The sequence below is a fragment of the Pogoniulus pusillus genome, chromosome 1, assembly GCF_015220805.1.
Source record: "Pogoniulus pusillus isolate bPogPus1 chromosome 1, bPogPus1.pri, whole genome shotgun sequence".
Classification (NCBI taxonomy): domain Eukaryota; kingdom Metazoa; phylum Chordata; class Aves; order Piciformes; family Lybiidae; genus Pogoniulus; species Pogoniulus pusillus.
Window position 1 is genome coordinate 12,087,821 of NC_087264.1, and position 24,452 is coordinate 12,112,272.

The 24,452-nt window shown below is 41.9% G+C and overlaps 2 protein-coding genes across 4 annotated transcripts in view; one reads left to right on the forward strand and one right to left on the reverse strand.

Moving 5' to 3' along the window:
- Positions 1-1,958: 1,958 nt before the first annotated feature.
- On the forward strand, positions 1,959-10,286 carry LOC135190246 (uncharacterized). 3 transcript variants are annotated; one of them, XM_064171422.1, is made up of 6 exons: positions 1,959-2,127; positions 3,120-3,300; positions 3,708-3,778; positions 4,447-4,503; positions 6,829-6,888; positions 7,106-10,286. In XM_064171422.1, exons 2-6 carry the CDS (start codon positions 3,237-3,239, stop codon positions 7,568-7,570), a joined length of 717 nt encoding a protein of 238 aa, XP_064027492.1. In that variant the 5' UTR covers positions 1,959-2,127; positions 3,120-3,236; the 3' UTR covers positions 7,571-10,286. The 3 variants fall into 3 exon arrangements, with proteins under 3 accessions (XP_064027492.1, XP_064027673.1, XP_064027579.1); XM_064171603.1 differs by having other exon boundaries at positions 7,113-10,286; XM_064171509.1 differs by lacking the exon at positions 3,120-3,300.
- Positions 10,287-10,513: 227 nt separating this feature from the next.
- Positions 10,514-24,452, reverse strand: part of DYNC1H1 (dynein cytoplasmic 1 heavy chain 1) — a 47,185-nt gene continuing 33,246 nt past the window's right edge. The window contains exons 55-78 of the mRNA XM_064171284.1: positions 23,895-24,107; positions 23,594-23,721; positions 23,039-23,192; positions 22,350-22,496; positions 22,117-22,267; positions 21,684-21,937; positions 21,394-21,528; positions 21,199-21,293; positions 20,937-21,111; positions 19,491-19,566; positions 18,202-18,362; positions 17,291-17,402; positions 17,147-17,207; positions 16,623-16,746; positions 16,165-16,278; positions 15,716-15,886; positions 15,307-15,524; positions 15,008-15,111; positions 14,421-14,632; positions 13,356-13,509; positions 12,309-12,451; positions 11,785-11,953; positions 11,315-11,442; positions 10,514-10,898 (exon numbers count right to left, since the gene is read on the reverse strand). Of these exons, the coding sequence (XP_064027354.1) occupies positions 10,770-10,898; positions 11,315-11,442; positions 11,785-11,953; positions 12,309-12,451; positions 13,356-13,509; positions 14,421-14,632; positions 15,008-15,111; positions 15,307-15,524; positions 15,716-15,886; positions 16,165-16,278; positions 16,623-16,746; positions 17,147-17,207; positions 17,291-17,402; positions 18,202-18,362; positions 19,491-19,566; positions 20,937-21,111; positions 21,199-21,293; positions 21,394-21,528; positions 21,684-21,937; positions 22,117-22,267; positions 22,350-22,496; positions 23,039-23,192; positions 23,594-23,721; positions 23,895-24,107 (3,528 nt within the window). The 3' untranslated portion in view covers positions 10,514-10,769. The remainder of the gene's footprint in view (positions 10,899-11,314; positions 11,443-11,784; positions 11,954-12,308; positions 12,452-13,355; positions 13,510-14,420; positions 14,633-15,007; positions 15,112-15,306; positions 15,525-15,715; positions 15,887-16,164; positions 16,279-16,622; positions 16,747-17,146; positions 17,208-17,290; positions 17,403-18,201; positions 18,363-19,490; positions 19,567-20,936; positions 21,112-21,198; positions 21,294-21,393; positions 21,529-21,683; positions 21,938-22,116; positions 22,268-22,349; positions 22,497-23,038; positions 23,193-23,593; positions 23,722-23,894; positions 24,108-24,452) is intronic.

Here is a 24,452-nt window from a genome sequence, read left to right on the forward strand (position 1 = left end):
TGATCCAAACTGGCCAAAGGAATGTTCCATACCATATGACATCATACTCAGTATATAATCAGGAGATCATTCAGTCATTTTTCAGTTGTTTTGTTTTTTTCCCCAGTACCTGTGCAAAAAAAGTATTATTTGTGTGATTTCTTTGGTTTCAGCCCTCAAACCACAGCTGGAGCACCCAGATGGCTGCAGAGCTGCATGTGAGGAGTCAAAAGACTTGCTTCATCCCACACCCTTTGTGTTTCTTCTGGTGGGAGGTTTATCTGGAACAAGATAGCTGTGAGTCAAACATGGTTCAATGCGAGTCAGTTCTCCTGGTTTTGTCTCACCAGTGCAATCTGCAGTTACATGACAATAATTTCCATTGGCTAGCAGGAGATATTAAAGATTGTTAATTAATAATTCAATAATAATATAAAACTGCCACCTGAATCTGCTCCCAGAGAGAGCAGTTCTAGCTGCTGCTTCAGCTTTACCCTCTGCTGGCCATAGCCACAGGACTTTAAGTAATTATTTCACCTTGGACAATTGAGTTTTCTGCAGTTTTTCCTCCAGCACATTTCACAGTAGACAAACTACTATGTTTTGTTTCTCTATGTAGAAGTCAACTGTATTTCAAAGAGGGGAGAGGGGGGATTAATTTTTTAATGAATAAGAGAGATGCACCTGTGATTTATTGTATGAAAAGTTATAAAGTAGAGGCTGAACTGATCTGCTGAGAGATGTTTTCACTGCCTTGTGAAGCAGGAAGACAGCAGGTACCCGTTGGTAAGGGGAGAGAGAGCAATGATGCCTTTCAAAATGAGAGAAATGTGTTCCCTGCATTCTCAGCTGGTCAGAGAGCCTGGACTCAGAGAAATTTAAGCTACCTAAGGCTAGCACAAGGTCTGTGAAGGATTAAGGGCTTTTTCCATGCATGACAAAGAGAGCCAAACCACCAAGAAGCAGTACAGTAAATGAACATCCCAAGAAAGCATTTCTGTGCCTCTGTAACCCTCTGACCACCCTCCTTGTTCGTACTGCACCAGCCAGGTATGGCTGAAAGCTCCTCTGGCTTGGTGATAGCATTGTACATGTGCTTGAGAAAATGTAAACCCAAACTCTGCCTTGGAAACCTGTCATCTGGCTGTAGTTCTGTGATGGCTTGGGTGTTCCCCAACCCCCCTCACTTTAGAAATCACCCAGACTAGACTCAGCTGGCTCTGGAAATTGAATGAAGCTTTATATTGACAGCTTAGCAGAATATACAAGCAGATATTTACAGTATATATACAGTTATATACAGAAATATACAAGGTAAAAGGTAATACAGAAACACAGCAGCCCTCCCAGAAACCTGAGTCCCCAGGAGGGGCTCCCAACCACCCTTCCACCTTCTCCCACCCCTCTCTACCTTACCCCAGACGTTGCCTTGTGCCCAAGGAAGATTGGAGGGTTGGCCAGGGGGGTTAGGAAGCAGGTGGATTAATCAGAGAGACGGCAGGTTAGGTTAGAGAGGAAAAATACAGCCCAAAGTCCAGACAGAGAGCAACTGCCTTATCTATGTTTGTGTTCTTGTTCTTATACATCTCAGCAAACCTATGAGTGAGGTAGACATCACCATTGTTTTCCTTTCACAGCCTGTAATCTAGTTCCTCTCACCAAAACACTCTAGCTAGCTTCATACTAGCACAAGTTCTGTTGCCTCACCACAGCCCAGGTGAGTGCTGGCAGCAGGTTCACTGTGCAAGCCTTGGCCTGGTCTCAACATTACTGTTACAGTTTCATCTGTAATCCTTCATAGACCAACAGTTTTCCACCAGCCCTCTGCTGAGGTCCTGTTGCTAACAGCAGTTGCCTGTAAAGCATCAGTAGATAATTCTGGGCAGGTTTGGTGAGAGAAATTACTCCAAGCCAGGTGTTTGGATTGAGGATGATGATCATAAGTGTTCATTCAACTCAGCTGGCACTCATAGGCAGCAACAGAACACTTCTTCATTTCCACCTCAGTGGTAGGAGGTGTTGTATGAGGTTTTTGGTTGCTCTTGCTTGTTTTGAAAGAGGATCTAAAGAGGGGAATAACCTTCAGATGGTTCTGGCCTGCATAGACAAGTTAGGAGGTGGAAGGAGAGGTGTCTGTGAAGAAAAGAGGTATGTGTGACAGGGCGAGGCTCAAGTAGAGGTAGAAGTGAGGTGAAAGGCTTTTGGAGTATCTGCTCCCAGTGTAGATGCTGTCACTGTCCTCTCCCTAGGCACTGGTCCAGCTGCCTGCTCCAGAGCACTCTTGAGTGAGATGCTTGTCCTGAGGCTTTGATACTGATTTAAAAACTAATCTCAACCAACAGTGCTTTCTGCATTGTGTAGGAGGATGCAAGAAAGCCAGATAGAAGGAAACAGTAATAATGAGAGGAGCTTCATCTGAAAATGTAAAAAGAGTTCCTCGTTTCCTTGTGAAAAGGAGAAGAAAGGGAACGGAGAGGTGGCCTTTAAAGGGTCAAATCAGATCTGCCTTTTTTGTGAAAAGTGGACCTAATTCATAACTCTCTGGTAAACCTGACAAAATATTCTTAGTATTTAAAAACAGCCAAATTGTTGTTTCTTTTCTCAGTCAGTGATGGCAAATAAGAGTGATGGTATTGGAGTCCTTCAAAGCACATTTTAAGTGATTAAGAGAGATGCTTAGAGAGCTTTGTGTGTCCAGTGCAGTTGTCCACCCAGCAGAGAGGTGATCATCTGCTACAGCAAATGGCCAGAGGAAACATCACTGAGTGCCTCTGGAGAGAAGAGAGATTTTCTCTTCCATCAATCTAAAGGTTATGTGAATGAACTGGGGGCTACAGAAAATGAGTCAGCAAGAGCAGAAGGGGAGCCTTCTCTGGCCACCAGGCCTTGCAAACTCAGCTGTAGATGTGTGGTTGTGTCTGCCTATGAATGTGCTTTATAGCAATAGATGTGCTTGGAGGAGTCCAACTGCCACGTTACTTTGTAAATGTTTGTGCTGTAAACCTCCACACAGTTGGCTCTGGGGAACACTCTGTGCAGAGCAGGGTGGAGCCTCTAGCAGTGGCACAAAGTGCTTTCAAAGAGGACTTTCACACCCCACACCCCCCCCCGCCTTTCTTTGTTCCCATGCTTTTCAAAAGAGTTAAGCCAGCAGGCTAAGGTAGTTGAGCAGGGCACGTGTGAGAGGTGCAAACAGGTGGAGCAGCTGGGGGGCCCAGCCTATAAAGCTGGAGGAGAGTGAAGGTGCTGCGAGCAGGATGGCTTCAGCTGAGAAGAGGCAGCTACGTGGGAAGAGACGTGGTGCTGGGCAGCACATGGAGGGTAAGGGAGGAAGGGAGTACCCAGTCACAGAGCTCTGTTGGAGGTGGGGATGAGTGTACAGTGACTTAACGAACACAGGGAGGGCTAGGGTAGAGGGCTGGCTCTCCCCACAGCTTTCTAGTCTGGTTTGATGTCTTGTGTACAAATACCTCTTTGAAAACTTTTGCTTTACAGAGTGTTGTTTTTGTTTTTAATGTTGCATGAAGGAGCAGTGAATCAAGTTATCGTTTTGGTAGAAGACAGTGGCTTCATCTTTGGTTTTGCACAGAAGCTGCCTTTGAGAGCTTAGCCCAGACTTTGTGAGGGATTGCCCAGCATTTCTAGCATAAAGGGAGTTGCCATGTCTGAGCTCTTTACCTGACAGAAGATTTTCTCTAATGTGTTCTTCTACCCTCTGCCTGTTGTAGTAGAAGCTCAGGAAATGAAGGATTCTGTTAAAAGCCCAGACTACACAGAAAGACTGGCACATAAATACATGGTAACTTTTAATTGCTGCTTCTCTATTTCCCTATTAAAGTATCCTTTAGAAAATGCTAGGTGCTTTGCCATTAGCCTGATAATGCTGCAAGTTATGCTGGAAAAAGAGCACATGAAGAACAGGTGTGAACAAATTAATTCAAGTGGTGCCACCTGCAGAGAAAGAAAAAGGGAGGGGGAAACTATTCCACTTCATTGCTACCATCTGGGGAATAAGAAGGGATGTTTGTTTGTCAGGGCTTTGCAGCAAAAGCCTCAGAAAAAATGAGAATGTAGTTTTAATAATTGGTCTGCAGTTATTTCTGAGAGGGGGACCCACCAAAACCAAAGGAACAAACAAAACCTTAGTGCAATGCAAACCCCATTTTGTACATCTATTTACAGAGCTGGGGTAACTGTTCCTAGCATAGGCAAGGCAGGTTCTAGATAGCTTTCCATGGTGTTTTTCTGGTGTGGGGGGGAGATCCCTATTTTTTTTCCCTTATATTTCACTGGCCCAACCTTAAGTAGTGCAACAAATACAAGATATCTGGAGGGACAAGCCAACTTTAGAAGTGAAAGCTCTGGAGAAATGCAGCATCAACAGTCTGTACTAGAACTTCATCTTCAAACTGAAGCTGTGGTAACTTTTATTTCCAGTAAGCATTTCTTTCCCTTCCTCCTCTGCAGTGGAAATGCACAGTAGAGTCAAGTACGGAGGAGTCTGAGTCTGAATCCAGCGTGGAGGTAAGAACTGACTCTTGTTGGTGAAGCACTTTGATAGTAATGGCTATCCTGATGGGTATCCAACTCTTCCTTCAGTCTCAGTAGGAAGAGTCTAAGAGTTGCTGCTGTTGTTGGTTTTGTGACTTTAAATGGAAAGAGGGGAAAAAATACCCAAACCCAACACTATTCTGTCCATCAGCTGTTTCTCAGAACTGTTATTAATTTTGTTAAAAAACTGATCCAGGGGAAATGAGGTAGGAAAGCCCTGCTGGTTTAGGTAGACAAATGCAGCCCTCCAGAGAAGGGCAACGAAGCTGGTGAGGGGCCTGGAGCACAAATCCTATGAGGAGAGGTTGAGGGAGCTGGGCCTGTTTAGCCTGGAGAAGAGGAGGCTCAGGGGTGATCTTATTACTGTCTACAACTACCTGAAGGGGCATTGTAGCCAGGTGGGGGGTGGCCTCTTCTCCCAGGCAACCAGCAATAGAACAAGGGGACACAGTCTCAAGTTGTGCCAGGGTAGGTATAGGCTGGATATTAGGAAGAAGTTCTTCACAGAGAGAGTGATTGGCATTGGAATGGGCTGCCCAGGGAGGTGGTGGAGGCACCGTCCCTGGAGGTGTTCAAGAAAAGCCTGGCTGAGGCACTTAGTGCCATGGTCTAGTTGACTGGCTAGGGCTGGGTGCTAGGTTGGAGTGGATGATCTTGGAGGTCTCTTCCAACCTGGCTGATTCTATGATTCTATAAGCACTTTCCTGCTAAGTGTTTAAGGCTGCACTGGCTTGTTTCCTGGTGGTTGCATTTCAGCCGCCCTAGTCCAGTGGGATTTTTGCAGCTCTGGGCAGAAAATCTCCACCTTCTGGCTGTCCATTTTGAATGAGATTGAGAGCAGCTCTGTTGTTGCAGCAATTATTTGTGAACATTTGGTAACTTCCTGAACACTGCTCTGTCAAACCAGTATGTTTAATGTTGATGAGGAAAGCCTTGATTCTACAGTGGGGAACTAAATACTTAATTTCTGGGTAAAACTCTTCAGAGTTGATGCTCGCTCTTGGTCCATGTGAATTGCTGTGCCCTGTGGCTTAGAGAAGTTGTCTAGCAGGAATCTGCCACCACCTTACCTTCCAGGGAGCACAGGGCAAAGTTGTGGTTTACTTCTAAAAGACAACCTCCCAAAAACTCCTTTGTTAGTTTTTTTTCCCACAGACTCAGACTATAAGCACTGCTTCAGGGTGATAAGGTTCTTAAATGTAAATTCATAAACAATGTTATCTAGATGTGGGCAAGTCCATGTGTTACAGTGTTACAGCACTGATACTGAGACTAGTTGAAAGAACTCAGTTTCACTGTGTTCATTAGAACACTCTCCAAGGCAGCAAATTCGTAATCCTGACCTGCATCAGGAACAGTGTGGCCAGCAGGGCAAGGGAGGTTACTCCTCCCCTGTACTCAGCACTGGTCAGGCCACACCTTGAGTGCTGTGTCCAGTTCTGGGCTCCTCAATTCAAGAGAGATGTTGAGATGCTGGAATGTGTCCAGAGACAGGCAATGAAGCTAGTGAAGGGCTTGGAACACAGCCCTATGAAGCGAGGCTGAGGGAGTTGGGGGTGTTTAGGCTGTAGAGGAGGCTCAGGGGTGACCTCACTGCTGTCTACAACTACCTGAAGGGACATTGTAGCCAGGTGGGGGGTGGCCTCTTCTCCCAGGCAACCAGCAACAGAACAAGGGGACACAGTCTCAAGTTGTGCTGGGGGAGATACAGGCTGGATGTTAGGAGGAAGTTCTTCACAGAGAGAGTGATTGGCATTGGAATGGGCTGCCAGGGGAGGTGGTGGAGGCACCGTCCCTAGTGGTATTAAAAAAAAAGCCTGGATGAGGCACTCAGTGCCATGGTCTAGTTGACTGGATAGGGCTGGGGGATAGGTTGGACTGGATGACCTTGCAAGTCTCTTCCAACCTGGTTGATTCTATGAATTTCAGGTCATCTTTGTGTAAAAGAACAAAAAGGACCAGAGTGGGAGGGAAGCTCTCTAAACTCTAGATTATACCTTGTCTTGGCTTAGTTGAATGCTGATTTGAGTGAGTTTGGTGTTAAGGTACTGATTTACTCGTTGTTCTCTTTATAAGCAGTGTTTGAACTGTAGTATGACTTGAACATATTTTACTTCAGTCCCTCTATTTTAGGCTAACTTTACCAGGCCTTTAAAAGTTAGACAGAGATACACTTTTTAATGTCTTAGCAAGAGGACTATCTGGCTTCCTTTTCTCTAGGAATTTTAGCTTCTCTGGTTTTACTTCAACCACTGATTCATATAAAGGTGCTTTATAAATTTAACTTCTTTTAAATAGGTCACGCCTAAATCACTTTCTGGTGGACTCAAGAATGCAAGGGGCTCTGGGCATCTGCAGGTAGGTTTGACTATTATGCAGCAGCCTTCTTCTCACTGTAGCACTCGAAAAATAAAAATACAGGTGGGCATGTGTAGGTATAATGTAGGAAAACTTCCATAAGATGTAAGTCTGTGGCTCATGCTCAGAGGGATTTAAAGCCTGCTGTATGATGCCTCTTACGTGTTTTTAATGGACAAATAAGCATCCACCATATTTAGAGGTACTTTTGTTTAAGTTTTTAGATCCCTATGATGGTGATTCAGAAGATGAATCCATTCACTCTGACTGTAGCTTGAATACTGTAAATAGGACCAAAGTTGCTCCACAGGCCAACAGTGTCCCAAAAGCCATGGCTTTGGAAGATGCTTATGCAGTAAATGACTGCAAAGTATCCCTGGAACCTCCTAGCCAACAAAAGGATTTCCCAAGAAGCCAGTTGCAATCATCTGAACTACTGAGAGCCACAGAAGCGTTTACCTCCATGTGGCCGAGACACGACCCCTCCTTATTTGTGAGCATTAACCCTTCATCCTCTGCAGATCTCCTTGCAAGCCCAGGTAACAGTGCTCTACAACCCATACTAACAGGTGACTGTAATGGCACAATGGCCAAACAGCCTCTAATTAAAAGAAAACAAGGGATTCCCATTCCAGAAAGTGCTAGTAAAAAACTGAAAGGCAAGAAATTCTGTGCAACTTAATCTGAGGGACAGACATTTGGACAAAGTGATTGTTCTGAAGAGTGAACCCGGCAAGAGATTCCTTTTGCAGATGGTACCTGAGCTGAGCAAGCTTTACATAAATTAGGTCAAGCCTGTTACAAATGCAGCTACCCTAGGTACTGGAAGCTTTGAAATTCACATACAAAGGTGGAATCAACTGAACAAGCTTGTGTGGCAATTTAAGTGAAAATTAGCTAAAGTGTGCCCGCAGAATCACAGCTGCGCTTCATGGGTGGGTGCTGCTTTGGTGTCTAGGGTCTCTTGAAGCACCAGGGTAATTCCTGTATCTAGTACCTGGAGGTACCTGCTCAGTTTCATTGTAATTTCAAAGGAGGGGGTTTCAAACGAGTGTGGAGGGAAGGACTGCATGTTTGCAATTACTTATAGCTACAGTTTACCTCCTGCCTGCTGCATGGTACTGTTTAGCCCTTCCTAAGTCTGACCTACCACATGAGAGGAAGGCACTAGCTGTGTGGTGCATGATCTTACCAGTTTGCCTACAGCCAACTGGACTGCAGAAAGTTGAATTGACTATAACTGAAGGCAATCTAGTTTTTGTCTTTTTTTTTTCCCCAAGAGGGAGACCTGTGCCTTTAACATATCTGTTCCTACCTGCTTCAGGCATAGTGTTAGTATACCTGCCAGTTAGAATTCACAATGTTATGTTGACCACATTAGCTGAAAAGACTCTTCTTTAGTGAGAACAACCACTTACAGTTTCAGACTAGATGTCAATTAGAGTCTGGGTAGCCCATGTGGAAGAGGACCTACTACCTACCAAAGTATGCTATGTTGGTACCAAGTACCTGTGAAAAGTGTTCATATTGTATGACTGGCAGAGATTTCTCATTTGCAATGTTTTTCATAAGGTGGAAAGCCACTCAAACTATTGTTTCACTCCCAGCTGTGGACATTTACTTTATGGAAGCAACTTTGCTCTCATCCTTACCCACAGCCTGGAGATGTGGAGGTGGCTTTTAGTGTTCTTATCAGGTTGATTTCCAAGGTGATTAAGATTTAGAGAATTTTGCCTTAAGCCACAAGCTACGTTGCTTGCTCTCTGACTTTACCCAGCAGCTAAGAATGCTACAGTGAACACTGTGATGTTAACTGCAGGAAAAAAACCTTATTCTAGCTACAGATTTGTGGGTACTGCAACCAGGCCTCTCCTCTAGTCTCTAGAACTAAGGCTTCTGAAAAGCTTGAAGAGGATACTGTGATTCAGCCCTGTATCATGCAAGGCATACACACCCTTTCAAATTCTAGTTGTCTGCTGAATGATCTTCAGCCACCCCATCTGAGGCTAAATAAAAACTCAACAACTGCCTTCTGAACTGCAGCCAAGAACCCTGAGGTAATCTAGTGAGGATTTTGCTTAAGTAGGTTATTTAACATGGAATACTGGAATAAACTGTAAGGGAACATTAGGGGAGAAATAAGCCACAGGAGCCAGTACATACTCAGACACTGTCTGCTTATTCAACACAAGGCTCTCAACAATGGACTGACCTCTGACTGGAAGACACAGGTTTGGGAAGCTCTAGCTAACTCCAAGCATATCTGAGACTCTCTTGACCTCATCATTGGTATGTGCTAATAGGTAGAACTGGTTTAACTGATGATTTTTATAGCTGCAGGCCCAGGTGCTGACCTATGCACAAAATGTAATGCCAAAAGAAACCTGCATGTTCACTTGCACTAGTGAACAGGCAGAGCCTGTACACAGCCAAGCTAATACTTCACACCTGCTGTTCAGAACAGATTGCTAGCAAGAGGTCTGCTTCCTTACTGTAGGTAGTATTTGCAATGAACCCAGAGGAGCCACAATATGAATTCCAGATACTAACAGCCTAGTGATGAAAGAAAAGTAAGTCATAGGAGCTGAAGCAGAACAAGAGCATTATGTTACAGTTGAGTGATCTTGGAGGGTGCATGTAGCTCCCATCTCTGTGCCTCACAACTTCCCTCAAGCACAGGCAGTAGACAGATTAAATGATGCACTGGTCTGGGATGCACTCTTTGTAGTGTAATAAAACTAGCCAAGATAGTTCAGCTTGCAGTGATTAAGTTTACAAACCAGTATGGAAGAGTTACACAGCAATTGTGTTTCAGTAGCTTATTTCAGCTGATGCCTGCTAGCATGTGAAGCAGGCTAAAAGAAGTTTTCCTACCAGCACAAGGCTGTGCTGTATCACTGCTTAACAGAGGAAAAATAGGAAAGCTGATGGAGAATTGAAGTCACTGCTATCAATGAAATCACTAAAAGGAAGCTCCCAAAAATGTGTGGTTTGAGAGTGAAAAGCTACACATTTGCATTTTTTTATGCATGTTTGAACACCTGACATCAGCCAGTTAAGAGGATGGTGAGAAGGGCAGAAATGCTTACCTGATAGAAATACACAAACCATTAAAGCAACTCAAGCACTAGCAGGAATTCTCATCTTCTCTAATGTGTTAACAGTTGGTCACATGTGAATCCCTGAAATAATACTGTAACTCCTTATTTAAGCCTGGGAGGAGAGTAACGAGACATGAACTCAAATGCAGCCTAAGAGGAAGGCCTGTGATCAGGACAAGAAAGCTTGTTTAGGATACTCTACCTTCTGAATGCTTCTCAGAAGATGTGTAAATGTACATTACTTCAAGCAAGGACAAGCTCACTGCAAATAATTCACACAATAGCATCAGATTATCACATCAGATAATGTTAAGCTTTGTGTCTTACTGCACTGAAGACTTCCATTCCAAGGTTCCTGTAACTGGCTGGTAGTTGAACCAGCTGCAGAGGGAGTATGTGACGGTCAGCAATATGCTTCAATACCAGTTTATTGTTATGCTCTGAAAAGATCACAGGTACAGGTTTTCCAGACCAAGACAAAACCAAAACCATTACAAAAATCACAAGAATTAGAATTCCAGAAATAAAGTCTTGCTATAGCTTTTATTTCATATATCATCATCCATCAAGTACCACATCCACCACTAACCACCTAAAAATTCTCATTCAATTTTCCTTCAAAGAAATCTAGCCTCTCAGCTTTCCAGTGCCCTACCCTCTCTTCCTAATCAACTTAGCATAAATCCACCTGACAAGCTAAGCAGGTTACAGAAGTACAAGTGAATGCTACATAGAAGTCTGACAATGACTACAGTGTGACTGAGTTGAAACAAAGTTTTTTCACTCAGTGCAGAGAACCGCAACGCCACGTTCATAGAAGCTACGGGGGTCTTCCTTGGTAGCGATTTCAAAGTCAACCGTGAAAATCAGATCAGCACGAGTAAAGTTCAGGTAAACTGGCAAAGTAACCTGGAAAAACGTGAGCATAAAAGAAGAGTTACATAAGGGTAGCTGAAGAGTGTAAGAAGTTTCTACAATACTATATGGTATTTATGAGATTGGAATTTAGTCTCAGATAGCATTTGAAATGCAAGGCAAAATCCAAAGCCTAATAAATGCACCTAACACACAGCCTTCATCATAGGTATAAAGTTCAGTTTGGCCTCAACATTTCTGGTTGCCTCTCCTTATTCAGCTACAAAGGCAAGACTTAGTTAATGCTAGGTCTGCTTGCTGCTAGCCTGGAATTTAGACCTTGACACTGCAAATAGTGGGAAAAGACAATTTGCTGTGTGGTGCTTGACAGAGGTACCCATGGAGATTCAGGGGAAAAAGTAAATTGCTTGTTACAAAAGCTTTTACAAGATATTTTTATCAATACTTACAACATTTGCTTTTTTATCAGCATTTGTCTGCTTGATCCAGCGAAGCTGTGTAATGGGCAGCACAGTTGAAATGGCATTGGAAAGTGACAGTTTGTTGTTACTGCAAGTAGCACCCTGAAGCTTCAAGCCTGTAAAGTGAAATGGACCTTAGGGTTCAAAGAGCTTTCATATACCCAGGCAATGATTATCATTTAAGGGTGGTCTATGTCCAGTAAATGAAGCAAGTATCTCTTACTGCAAAATAAAGAGGTTGTAGCAGATCCCTATCTAGTACTGCTGAAATATGTACTTGCCTGAGCCATGAGATTTATTAGTACTGTAAGTATTTCCCTACTAATATCAAACCTATCTTTAAACAACCACAGTAACTGTGGTTAAGTTAAACTTTTGCAATGACACCATCTTTTTCATTTAATATAGCTCATTTAATAGAAGCTTTCAGAGCAAGGACTCCTTTCTGACAGATTTACCTGTGACTCCAAAACTGCAGGCATCCAGTACTGCATTCTGTGTAGTTGTAACATTGACCTCAAGACAGAGCTCTTCAAGGGACCAACTGTTTGCTTGGGCAACATACTGTCTTGTAGCAGTAATATATGCCTCTGGTACAAACAGGCCACCAAGGCACACATGGATGTTCTATTGGAGGGGGGAAAAGATTGGAAAAAAAAAATTATCAGCTACAGTATTAATTAGCAATTCTCATAACTATTAGTTCAGCAATCTATTTAATTTCTTTCTGTTGTTACTGTAACACTGTGTAACTGCTTTTTTTGCTCTAAGGCTATATTTTCTGTCATTCTACGATACCTGTTTCCCTTTCATCAGTCTGAACAATTGGCCTGCTAAGCTAAGCCTCACCAGATGGAGATCAGGAGATACTCAACAAGCACCTTTCAAAGAACTGAAGTTTTATTTGCCTTTATATAAAGACTCCAAGAAGTAGTTATACCACTCCACCAATAACCTCTAGAAGAAAGCTAACACAAGATACCTTTAATTCCTTTGCTCCACCAGAAGCAGCCGCCTGGGAAATGTTCTGCAGCTGTTTAATGCGCTCACTGAAGTCAGACACCCACTGAATTACTGTCATCCCAGCTGGCACTGTGTAATGAGACCAGCTACGAGGCAAAATACCTGTGAAAAAATGTGATGAGAATTAAGTTCTGTTTGCATTAGCACGTTGGAATTACACACTATGTTGACACTTCACTTTCAAGGGCCATATAAAACTTGGAACCAGGACACCAGCCTCCATCTTAAAAGACTCCTCAGTACGTGAAAGCATTTTCAAAGATTACAAAGCAAATGGCCTCAGGCCTACTATGAATTTAAAATGCTACACAGCTACAGAAACCCTCCAACAGCAAATTGAATTACAGCTGTATGTGGTAGCAATCAATCTTCAAGTTAGCAGGAAGATTTCAGTTCTGTAGAAAAAACTGAAGAGGTCAAGTATCTGCAGTTCAGGAAATGGTTTTGTTTAAAGCAGACAGCAAATCTTAGTAGAAGCACAATGCCTGTGAGAGTTCCACATTTATATACAATCTTGAAACAGAAGTTTAGAGAAGGTGAATATTTTCCAGATTTTATGAGAGCAATATTACTTTGCAGTATAAGTTACTCTGCTCCACTGTAATTTAGACACTGAAAGAATTCACTAAGACTTCAGCTTAGGAATTAAACTGTCCAAAAAAGCCTAATATTAGCTACCTCAACTTGAAATCTCAAACAAAACCAATTGAAATTTTATCACAGAATGGTTTGGGTTGGAAGAGACATGAAAGATCATCTAGTTCCAACGCCCTAAAGGACATCTTTCCCTAGACCAGGTTGCTCAAAGCCCCTCCAATCTGGCCTTAAACACTTCCAGGGAGGGGTATCCACAACCTCTCTGGACGACTCAAAAGTATCGTCTGTGTCAAACAAAGTCAATCCCAATTTTCCTGTACTTTTTAAGCTGCTGAGCATGTCAGTCTGTAAGCTGGAGAGGGCAGGAGGCAAGGAGAGCAGCAGGAGGTGCTAATGTGAATTACCATACCTTTCACTAGCTCATTTATAAGCGTACGCAGGTAGTTGGTTTGCTTCTTTTTCCCTTCGCACACTTGAACCACATCTGCAAGGTCCTGGCGAACATCCTGAAGCAGCTTAGCTCCCATTTTCACCTCTCTCTCAAAGAATCGGAACAAGGGATCCTGATGGTCAAAACATTGAAAAGAAGTTGCAGATCAGAGTTCTTGCTGGAGAGCTGCTGAAAAAGCAGCCTCAAAATCCTTCATGGTCTGACACTGGGATTACAAGCACTAAACACGAAGATGCAGTCTTTGGTGTAGAAAGTCATTGCAGAGACTGTTCTACAACCAATCTGCTCTCCCTTGGAGAAGCAGCAAGGAAGCAGAACTCTCAGTTGAGCAGCTACTGCAGGCCACCTACAGCAGCTCTCTCCAATCAGCTCCAGATTTCTTTTAATCAGCAACAAAAGATTCTCACCCTACGATCCCAGAGTAAGTCTTCTGAAGCAGTTAAGTTAGGCAACCATGAGCACATTCAATTATGACACTTAGATTCCTGAGTGAGACTGTAAGGTACTGTTGTCCAGCACTCAAAAGTTTCCTCCAGTCCTTGCAATTTCTGTTTCCAGTTAGCAGAAGCAGCTGCTTTACCTCCCCTCATTGACTATCACTAAATTTTAGCAGTAATTAACATGCACTGGATGTATAGGCAGTCACTGCAGATCTGGAGGCACCTCAATAGTCTGAAATGCTCCCAGACAAACATTTCTTGAGGACAGGGCTGGCCTAGACAGCATGCTACAAGTACAAAAGGGAGCACTTATTTCTTGCTATCTGATTGTTAGAAGCTTCAGAATTCGCACCCTTGATAGACAGTTTGCCATTGTACTTCTTCAAATAATCTCCAGAAGATACATACTAACTTTTAATAGCATTTCAAGAACTTCAATGGGGCATTACAGATCTTATGGCAGTCAGAACTGGCATCCATACAGGTTCTGTTGTGTTTAATTGGTACTTGCAAATCACAGTGCACATGTTCCAATGCAGCAGGTGTGCACTTCCTATGCCCACGTGAAATACTTAGTTCCTACCTTAATGTTCTCCACAGTCCTCTTCAGATGGTTTAGAGTTTGTGGGATAAGGTGAAGCCAGTTAGAGGCTGTGGTATGTAGTGTTCTCATCCAGGCTGGGCGACCATCTGATGTAGAATCAGTTCTTGTCTTCTTCTCAGTTTCTGCATAAGCTAAATCATCCTCATCCTCTAGCATCTGCATTTTCAGCATTTTGCTGATCATATCAATACCTAAAGCAGAAATGTGCTGTTAATCAGCAAAGTGACGAAAACATCCTACTACATCCAGGAACTAGGACTTGCCTTTTTTTCCCCTTCTCTATACCTTAAGATTCAGAATTGCGTAGCTGTAGGTGGCTCCAGAGCTGACAATAAAGCTTTCCAGACTCAAGATGGAAGCCTAACATCTGGAAGGCTCAATGCAACTATTTTTTAATTCATAAATTGCTGGTCAGTGTTTGAACTACTCAAGTGTCTCAGCTAAACTGACTGTGTTGAGGGAGGAAGGAAATGCTGTTAGCTCTTCAACAATTTATATCTCTTTTGCTTTGGTTCAAATGGTGGCCTGGATAGCCTGTGCAAGACAGTTAAGATTTCTGGTTTTACCTTGTGTGGTGAGAAGAACTTTCTCTGCATTATTTGGTAGGCCCAGCCATGATGGTGTTTGTGTATCTGGTAGCATCTCAACCCACTGGACAAATTCTTCACGCCTGCAAGTCAGAGTTTTAGTATTCATTAGAAGGCTTCCTCAATTACCTTGCCATTCTAATACTCTTCCTGAGACAATTTTACACAGATAAAGTCCAGCACAGAGACAGAGGTTAGGGTTTTCTTTCATTGCTTTTTTTTTTTTTTTCCATTAAATAAGTTGTGCATAGAGCTCAGGATAATGAAAAAAAGGATACCTGATTCCATCTGGCATCTGAATATCTTTGTGTCCATCAACCTTGCAAGCCAGTTTGAATTCACTATCAAAACTTAGAGTAGTGAACAGACGTTCCAAGAAAGTGTTCAACAGGCGTTGATCAAATTCATTATCGATACGGCCTCCATAGATGGACTGGGCCATCAGTGTCTTTAGTGCAGACCATGGAATTTTGTCAGGTGAAATGTTTTGGCGACCCTATAAATCAAATGCAGTGTCATTAGCAGGGGACAATCCTTTCTCCATCTCCTTTGACCGAAGAGTCAAATTCAAGAACTAGTTTAAACTGTCTCACTTAAGTCGCCAAGTGTTTCCAGAACAGACTGGTTTACTGACAATATTAAGTAATCTATGTATTACATATACCTTAAGTACATGATACTACTTGCCTTTGCTGTATCATCCAACCATGTATCTACTGTGTCACAGGCAGACCTCAGATCAGATTCTCCAAATTCATACTTCTTGGACCAACCCAGGGGAGCATAGCGCAAGCGCTCTTGGATAATGGCATGGAACCAAGCAAGGAGGAAATACAAACGAGCACGCTCATTTGGTGACTGAGAAGTGGAGAGGAAAAAAAAACAAACCATAAATACAGCTGTTGATGAAGTGATAAAAATCAGAACCTGCTAAAAAAGCTAGAAAACAGCAGACTGAATGCTAGATTGCTAGCAAAACTGTATACATTCTACCAACAGAAGTAGCAACTATTCCTTCACTTCCATGAGGAAAAAAAACCAATGCTGTACACACATCTCAAAACACCTGAGGTTTCAGCATGCAAACTAACGTTTTAATGAACACATTCCTCCACCTGCATAAAGTGCAGCCTTACCTTGCACATTCTAGACACTGGAATGCTGCTGAAAGTCCTCAGCATGTTTGCCTTCACACCAGGAGGAGGTTCAAACACAAAGATTCGGCCAGCACGTAGCAAATTCACTGGCACCTGGAAAAAGCAATAAAAAAATCAATAAACTCAAAACCAGATCCTTTAGTCCTCACTAGATTTAATCCTTCTAACATCACAGGTTGCATTAGCTTCAAAACCTCACTGTAAGCACACACAGTAAAGTCCTACCTTTCTTTTGGAAGTTAGGGGAAGCAGCAAAAGAACAGTATAAAATGTTCAGCTACAATTAATTATCAGAAATCAAGGCTAGTAACTACACTGTTAGGCACACACTATCCTTTTTCCTTACTGCAAAAAGGAGGTAATGAGAAATTCTTCCCTGAGTAGCACTCTTGGCTCTGCAAGCCAGTAACTGTATCAGAGAATCAAATTAACATTACCTTTGGATTAATCTCCATAGTAAGGAAGAGTCTGAAGCAAGCATGAGGTTGTAGAGAGTGTAGCTTCTTTTCCAGTTGCATGAGCCAGCCAGGAGCCAGGTGAACATTCTTCAGCATTACCCACCTGTGAAAGTATTGAAACAGAACAAGAGCTTTTTAATGAACAGGTTATCCTGTTCATTAAAAATCCTGGCTATTACCACTACAGAGTAACAGAATATGATGCCGATGCTACAAGTGTTCCTCTGTCTTTTAAACCTGTCTTCTGCACAGAATCAGTTACTGTGCAGTGTAAGTGGGTTAACTTTCTTGTTTTGCAGATACATCCTGCTGCTCTTGAAAAATCCCTACATCGAGTTCAGAACAGCTGTGTTTAAATGATTACAAACTGCAGTTCAGAAGACAGTCTCTTTTTTTTTAACTCACAGATTTATCATATATTTAACCAATACATTACTTAACCCTTCCCCTCTATCTACATTTGTGCTAGGCAGTATTCTAGCTAAAAAGAAATCACATCTTACCTTCCAGATTTCACTGCTGTGTTTATTGCTTTATCTGCTTGGTTAAACCCTTCAGCAGAACCTAAAAGACAGAAGGGTTGCTAAAGCTCTTACTGCTAACAATTTCTATGTATGCCTAGATGATGAAATAAGGTATGTTCTTACCAATAGCAATGGAAGTAATCTGTGTATTTTGCTCAGCTGCAAGGTCTTCAACATGACCACTGGCATCGTAACCAGGCACTGAACACATCAGCACAGGAGTGTTTGGCTTCACCTGTTGTCCGAGAAGGTTAAAATGACATGAATCAGTCACTATACGGAGAGCACAGTAAGCTCAGTCTTTCTTACTTCAGGCCAGCAAAAGACATCATGCTGCTCTTACTTTCGCACTAACAAAGTGGAAAACAATCCACTCCTCAATACTACGGGGTTGGAAGAGACCTGCAAGGTCATCCAGTCCAACCTATCACCCAGCCCCAGCCACTCAACTAGACCATGGCACTAAGTGCCTCATCCAGTCTTTTCTTGAACACCTCCAGGGACAGTGCCTCCACCACCTCCCTGGGCAGCCCATTCCAATGCCAATCACTCTCTCTGGCAAGAACTTCCTCCTAACATCCAGCTTATACTTCCCCCTGCACAACTTGAGACTGTGCCCCTTGTTCTGTTGCTGGTTGCCTGGGAGAAGAGAACACCCCCACCTGGCTATAATGTCCCTTCAGGTAGTTGTAGAGAGCAATGAGGTCACCCCTGAGCCTCCTCCAGGCTAAACAAGCCCAGCTCCCTCAGCCTCTCCTCATAGGGTTTATGTTCCAGGCCTCTCACCAGCTTTGTCACCCTTCTCTGGACACGCTCCAGCACCTCAACATCTCTCTTGAGTTGAGGGGCCCAGGACTGGACATACAGAGTTTTTCATCCAGGGTTGGTAACTCAACCACCTCCCTAGGCAGCCTGTTCCAATGCCTGACCACTTCTGTGAATTTTTTTTCTAATGTCCAGCCTAAGTCTGAGCTTCACTCACTATGCACTCATGCAAACCTCAGATTTTAGCCTTTCAGAAACAAGAGGGTTACCTCTGTATCTACGATGTGTGTCAGATCTAAAGGCTGCTCCATAATGGACATGAAAGACTCTCCAAGATTTGTTGAAACAAAGGTATGTGCCATTGCCAACAAACGATCTGGACGGAAGGCTTGGATCAGAAGCAAGCGATGAATGGCCTGTCCAATAGGAGCTGAACAGAGGAGATGGGATTAGATGGACTGATGAAAAAAAACCCATCCTCAATGCCTTCCTCTCTTCAATTCTCCATTCAGTTTTTCCTATCTTGTTCTGAAGACTAGATACTAAAAGATTTATCCCCTCGAAAGACTCGTTGTAACATTTTAATTAATGTTTGTATTGCCTTCACTTTGACAGTCTAAAGAAACCATTTTCAGTTGGTTTGTCTTCTGTGAGAGTTATCTACTTAACTGCTTGTGTTGAGCCCTGTAAAAGCCTACCTTGACAAGATGCTTCCAGATGCTACTAAAATCCTATTGGTTTACAAAATCTATGGTCTAGGAGCATTCCCATCAAAGAATGGATTTGAACTTCCAGGACAACAGATTTCTTCACATCTTCTCATCCACTCAATAATCTGCCATGCTCCTAGTGTTTGAAGTATTATGCACTTGTCTAGCTTGGGTAGGATATATAACCTAGCGTTGCTTTAGTTCACAGTCAAGCAGCTTTACAGCAGCTAGTAAACACAAGCTTAGAATCCTTAATTTATAAAGTCATCTACTGGAATGAGCCCTGAGTGATCATGGAGTGCAAACACTTCCCAATATTACCTTTCAGACAGCAAAGGAACTGAACAGCAACTTACCTTCTAACTCCTAACAAATTAGTATTAACGACTAATGCAGCAACAACTAAGACTTCATGCTTAAATACAACTGCAAGAGGAAACATTCTAGTAGGTCAGGGCTGTCCTTAAGAAATCTGTCTCTTAGAGCTTTTTGAGGATATTGAGGTGCCTCCAGATTTGCAGTGACTAAGGTTAATCCAAACTATTATGCAATGTAAAGAGACTGTAGAAGCATGTTTCATCCTCAGTGGAAGACCAGCTCATTAAGTTAAGGTGCAGGAGCTGTTGCTTACAAAAAACAGGTTTATATATATTTTTTTTCCTAAAAATGAAACGCAACCAAAAGCTAAACCACCAGACTTGAGGTTCTTCCACAATCCAAATGTAATGACTTTACCAGGCATGAAGATGCAAATTAAAGTTCTACTTCAGAGTTGCTTTAAAATCATAGTAATTCTACTTAAATTAGTACAGTAGGATTGATGGGCACAACAGTGCAGCTTAACTTACTTGCAGGTTTTTCTTCAGTCCAAAGGTATGGTACAGTCTGTTCTGGTGAACTGCTATCCAGCCAGATACAGAATTGCTGTGTTAAAAGAAATGTGTATAAAAAACTTGCTGCAAGGTGCAGGTGCTGTTCATGGTGCAACAGAGATGTTCAAAGTCAGCCTTAAAAATCTAGATTTTGACATATTGCAGAAGCCTTCAGCTGCATACCAACTTTCAGTACGATGCAAATGGGTAGGATTGCCAGCCTTAGATGTGCAACAGAGATTCAAGTATGCTAAATGTAGCTAAATGTTTAAACAATGAAATGCATGAGTTTGTAAGATTTTTCCATTTAATGCTCCTATCATCTATCTTCAGAATAAAAACTTAAGACTGAATACCATTTGCATGGTATTCATACCACAAGCATTTGAGCTTCCATCTACAAGTCCTGAGAAATAAGACAGGGGTAACACTGTTAAATAGAAGCACTATTAATAAGTCAAACTCGGCTCCAAATATTGTCCAACACTTACCATTTGCTCTTTTCCAAGGTTTCTAGATATGGATGGTTTAAGTGTTTCATATATAAATGGTTTGTGTTTATTTCCCAAGCAAGACTGCAAGTTGACTATCACATCTACCAAGTTTTCAACTCATTTTTCTCTCATGAACTTCCCCAAGATCTGCTTGGTTTTAAAGCAAAAATCTACATGCGAACCACACAAATTATGCTTTGTCTACCTTTTTTGTGTGTGTGTCACATCATTACACTGACGTCCCCTAATTCTGCACTGCCTCCAGTACCCTTGGTTTTACAGACCACTATCAAGTTCCAGGCCAAGATCTATGTTATTTCATCGAAGAGGTTGGTAAATTTGAGGAAAACTGAGTAAAGAGAATTCAACTTCTAATACAAGAACTATGCAGGGCAACCAAACAGGTACTACTGAAGACATGGACATACTTTGGAGCATACAGTTTCACAGTCAGGACACAAATGTATTTGCATAAAAGTCAGATATTAAGAAGGAGTGAAGTGTTCAGCAGCTGATGACTATTCAAATTTACTCCAAATAGTAATGTGCAAGAGCTCACCATAATGATGTTATGTATGGCTAGGGCTGCTCCCCTCTACCACTAACTATCACACAATAAGGATACAGTAAAAGCTCACACTTCCTGCTATCACAGAAACCAAAGCTAACTTCAAAGTCAGACCAAATGGTAAAGGTGCTTCCATGGCTAGGTCACGAGAAGTGCTGGTATGTACAACCCAAAGCTTTATAGCTGGATTAAAGATTTTAAAAGAACATTCACTTCCACAGAAAGTGCAACTAGTTAATCTGGACGGCATCCCTTCTCATATTAAGAGAGCTTACTTGCAAGCATAAAGCTCTTAAAGCAGAGACTTTAAAAGCTGAACCAGACAGTTTACAGTAGAAACAAAGCCAAGCCAACACTTACCTCATCAGCTTGAACCTTTGAAACAAGATCTTTAAATGCAGGAAGGCAGCTCAGCCTCATCATTGCTTCTGTTTGCTCTACAGTCAAGCCATTGATTTTGGGGAGAGATGCAGTGTTCAGGACAATCTCCTTCCCTCTCAAGAAGTGCTGGAATTCTGCATCATATGTAGGCTCCCTAACGTTAAGAAAGAAGAAGATTTTAGTTAAGTGCCTTCAAGATATTCCTTTTTCAAGTACCATGAAGAGAGAAAACAAACGTTACCCAATAGTGCCTTTTAGTTTAATCCGTGCCAACAACATAGCAAACGTTATATGATCTTGATGCAGCATGCCACGTGCCACTCTGTTGAAAGCCACCTGTCAACAAAACAGTGACAATAGCAGTGTAAGAGGCCTTGGACTCTGACCCTTCCAAAATTACTAAAGAATTAAGTTTACTAATTAAAAAAAAATGAACCTGAAAGAGATCCTTTGTGATGATTGAGAGACGGTGCGTATGGTCTGTAATTCCCTTCAGATTTGGGTTCTCATACAAGACATTATGATAGATGTCCAAGAAAAACTGGAGAGAGTATTGGTACAGGAAATGTATCTGAAAGAGAAAATTGTTTTATCTTTTAAGAGCCCTGCCATTTGGTAGGCTTATGCCTAGCAAATTGCAACACAGCAGCCAAGGCTGGAATCAGGCAGTGCTATTTAACTTTGAACAGTAAATATGTGAAACTTCTGGGGAAGAATTCATCCTACCTGTTTCAGTGATTCCATTGTAAAGTAGATACTGCTGCATGCTGTAGAAAGAGGCAAGTACTGCTGAGAAACTGTCTCCACCTCTTGCATGACAATATCAGTCTCTTCTACTTTTCTAGTGACTTCTGCTGCTTCCTTCTTCAGGTTCTCAAGAGTAGTAATGATGGTATCATCATCTAGGATACGTCCCTTCACTTCATTAAGCGCCTGCAGCAGGGATTTTTCCAACTGACGCAAGCGCAGCTGGAATTCACCTTAATTAGAAGTAAAAATACGTGTGTAAGAGTTTTACCAACTGCACATACTTTGCCACTGGACATCCTGAAAAAAGCCAGAGTATCAGCTATAAAGGTATTTCTCTGTGTATAGCTACAGCAAAACCACTGTGCTGCTTTAGAAGCAGAGGAAGTTACTTTATTTTTGGTAAGCATACCCTGAAGCTTGAGGAGGTCAGAGCGCTTTTCATCAACATCTGGTCTTTCAGCTTTCAGGACTTCATTCAGACACTGGCTCTGTAAGCTGCTGCGAGTTACTGTAAAGTTCACAAATGTAACACGAGAGCAGAGGTCTGGTGGGAATTCAACCTATAAAAGGAAAGATGAAAAAAACCACTCAGCTCTCTGACATACCACTTCTACAAACAACAGCGAGGTTTATTTTACTCACTGTTGGATCTCTAGTGGAGAGGAAGATAACAAAAGATGGTGACAGATCAATATCTTGGTCTCCTAGAGTAATCAGAACTCTGCCTCCAGTTCTCCGGACTTCACGATTCAGAACAGGATTCAGAACTGGATCATAGCTCTCCACATCCTAGAAGCAGAGATGTGTTAAAAATGCACAAGTCCTATTCTAAGCAGCACAAGCAACAGGTTGATGTCATCTGTGACCTAATCCTTTGTTTTCCCATTTTCATACTAAGAAACTAAAAATACACTTATCTCAAATAAAAGTCAATTACTCCTACAAATGCCAATTTCTTTGTATCACTGAAATCCCTTCCTGCTACTCAGTAGATTTAATTCCAGATAACTACCTTTAGTAGGTGCTATATTATCTATGACTAGAGATAGCATAGAGACAAAGAAATAACAGATAGGTTGCAAGTAATTTTAAGTGTGATACTAAAGATAGATGATTTCAAAATAAAAGCATTTCATCTTGAAATAGTGGAAAAAGAAAAATACCTTTCTTTGAGTGTGTATTTCATCAATCATATTTTCCTCAGGACTAACACCTCATGTATTGCTCATGCTAAAGTATGGTTTGACAACAAAGCTGTTTGCATCTTGCTTGCTCTTTTCTAGTACAAAGGGCAAAATTCAAGATAGTTTCTATGTGATCATGCAACTAACCTGGACTAGAAGTGGGTTGCCAAATCTCAAGGCACTTTCCAAGTTCTTCCTGAAGGCATCATCCAAGAAACTAGTACGAGTTATCTTGCGGTCTTTATATTCATTCATGATAAACTCTGTAGCTTGCCCGGAGGGATCAATGATCAATGGATACCTAAGTTAGTAATAAAACACTTTTATTATTTGGGCATTGACTGAAGACAGCCTCTAAGTCATTTTACAAGTTCAGGTTGTATTAGTCTCAACTCCCAAAGCTTGCTTAGTGAAGGATTAAATTGGCTGGCGTAAATGACTTAATTTCAGAGTTTTGAAAGGTAAGTCTGTATTTGGGCAACAAAATAGCTTCAATCCAAGTCAACTTACTTTAGCAGCTAAGCATAACAACAAAAAGGCAAGCAAAGATAAATGATTTTTTGTTTAGATACGGTTGAGCAGCTTTCACAAACATAAGATTTCACAACAATAAAACTGTGCTTTGAAAGAGCTGCGATAGGTCCAAAACCCTGGCTGCTCCAAGAGTATCGCTTCAGCATTCCAAATCTCAGAATGAAATACCTGTTAAACCGCTTGAGCATGATAGCATTCTCAGTGCACAGGTCATCTGCAGGGAGAGAACTTGCTTGCCAGCGAAGCCGTTCATCTGCGTTGGAAAGGTACTCAGTCCTCGCAATGTCTGTGCGGAACTGCAAGAAGTATATCCAAGTTAGCATCTGCCTACAGCTTCTCCAACCAGCTATTAAAGACACTTTGAGTAAATGCAGCTCAGCAAGGTATTCTCTTCAGTATCTCCAGTCTTTACTCAACAATCTTTAAGGTAAATTGATTCATGGTCAGTTTATCACGACTGCATCTTTACCTGGATATTTGCTTGCTGCAAATGGTGAGACCATGTAGTGAACAGATTTTGACGCATCTGCTGATCAAAGTAGCCAGCGTAGGCAATAAAAGCTCCTGAAAGTAAGCAGTCTCCTGCAATAGTGGACATCTGGTTCTTGAAAGTTTCACTTGTCTTCTCCCATCTTTCACGTTCAGCAGAAAGACTCTTCAGTAGAGCTGTGCTACGGTTTACCTAGAAATAAGCAGTGAAGTAGACTCTACAGATAACAGGTTGCTATCTCTCAGGACACTTAAATATTGACTCAAGGCCCAACTTAAAAGCTGAGAATGAAATTAAAACATGTTTCTTGGCTTCAGTGCTAATTTATGTTGTTTTAAACTGTTATCTTGAAGAACTTCAAAATGACATACTAACGATTAGATCAAAGAGATATTCTTCCCCGCTCTCAAAAGTCCAGTTAAGACATGACAATTACACTACATCCCTGCACATTTCTGAAGTTTTCTACTTATAATAAGTCTGAAACTGCAGCCTGAACTGTTCTGTTAATCAACTAGAACATGAATTTATTCCAGC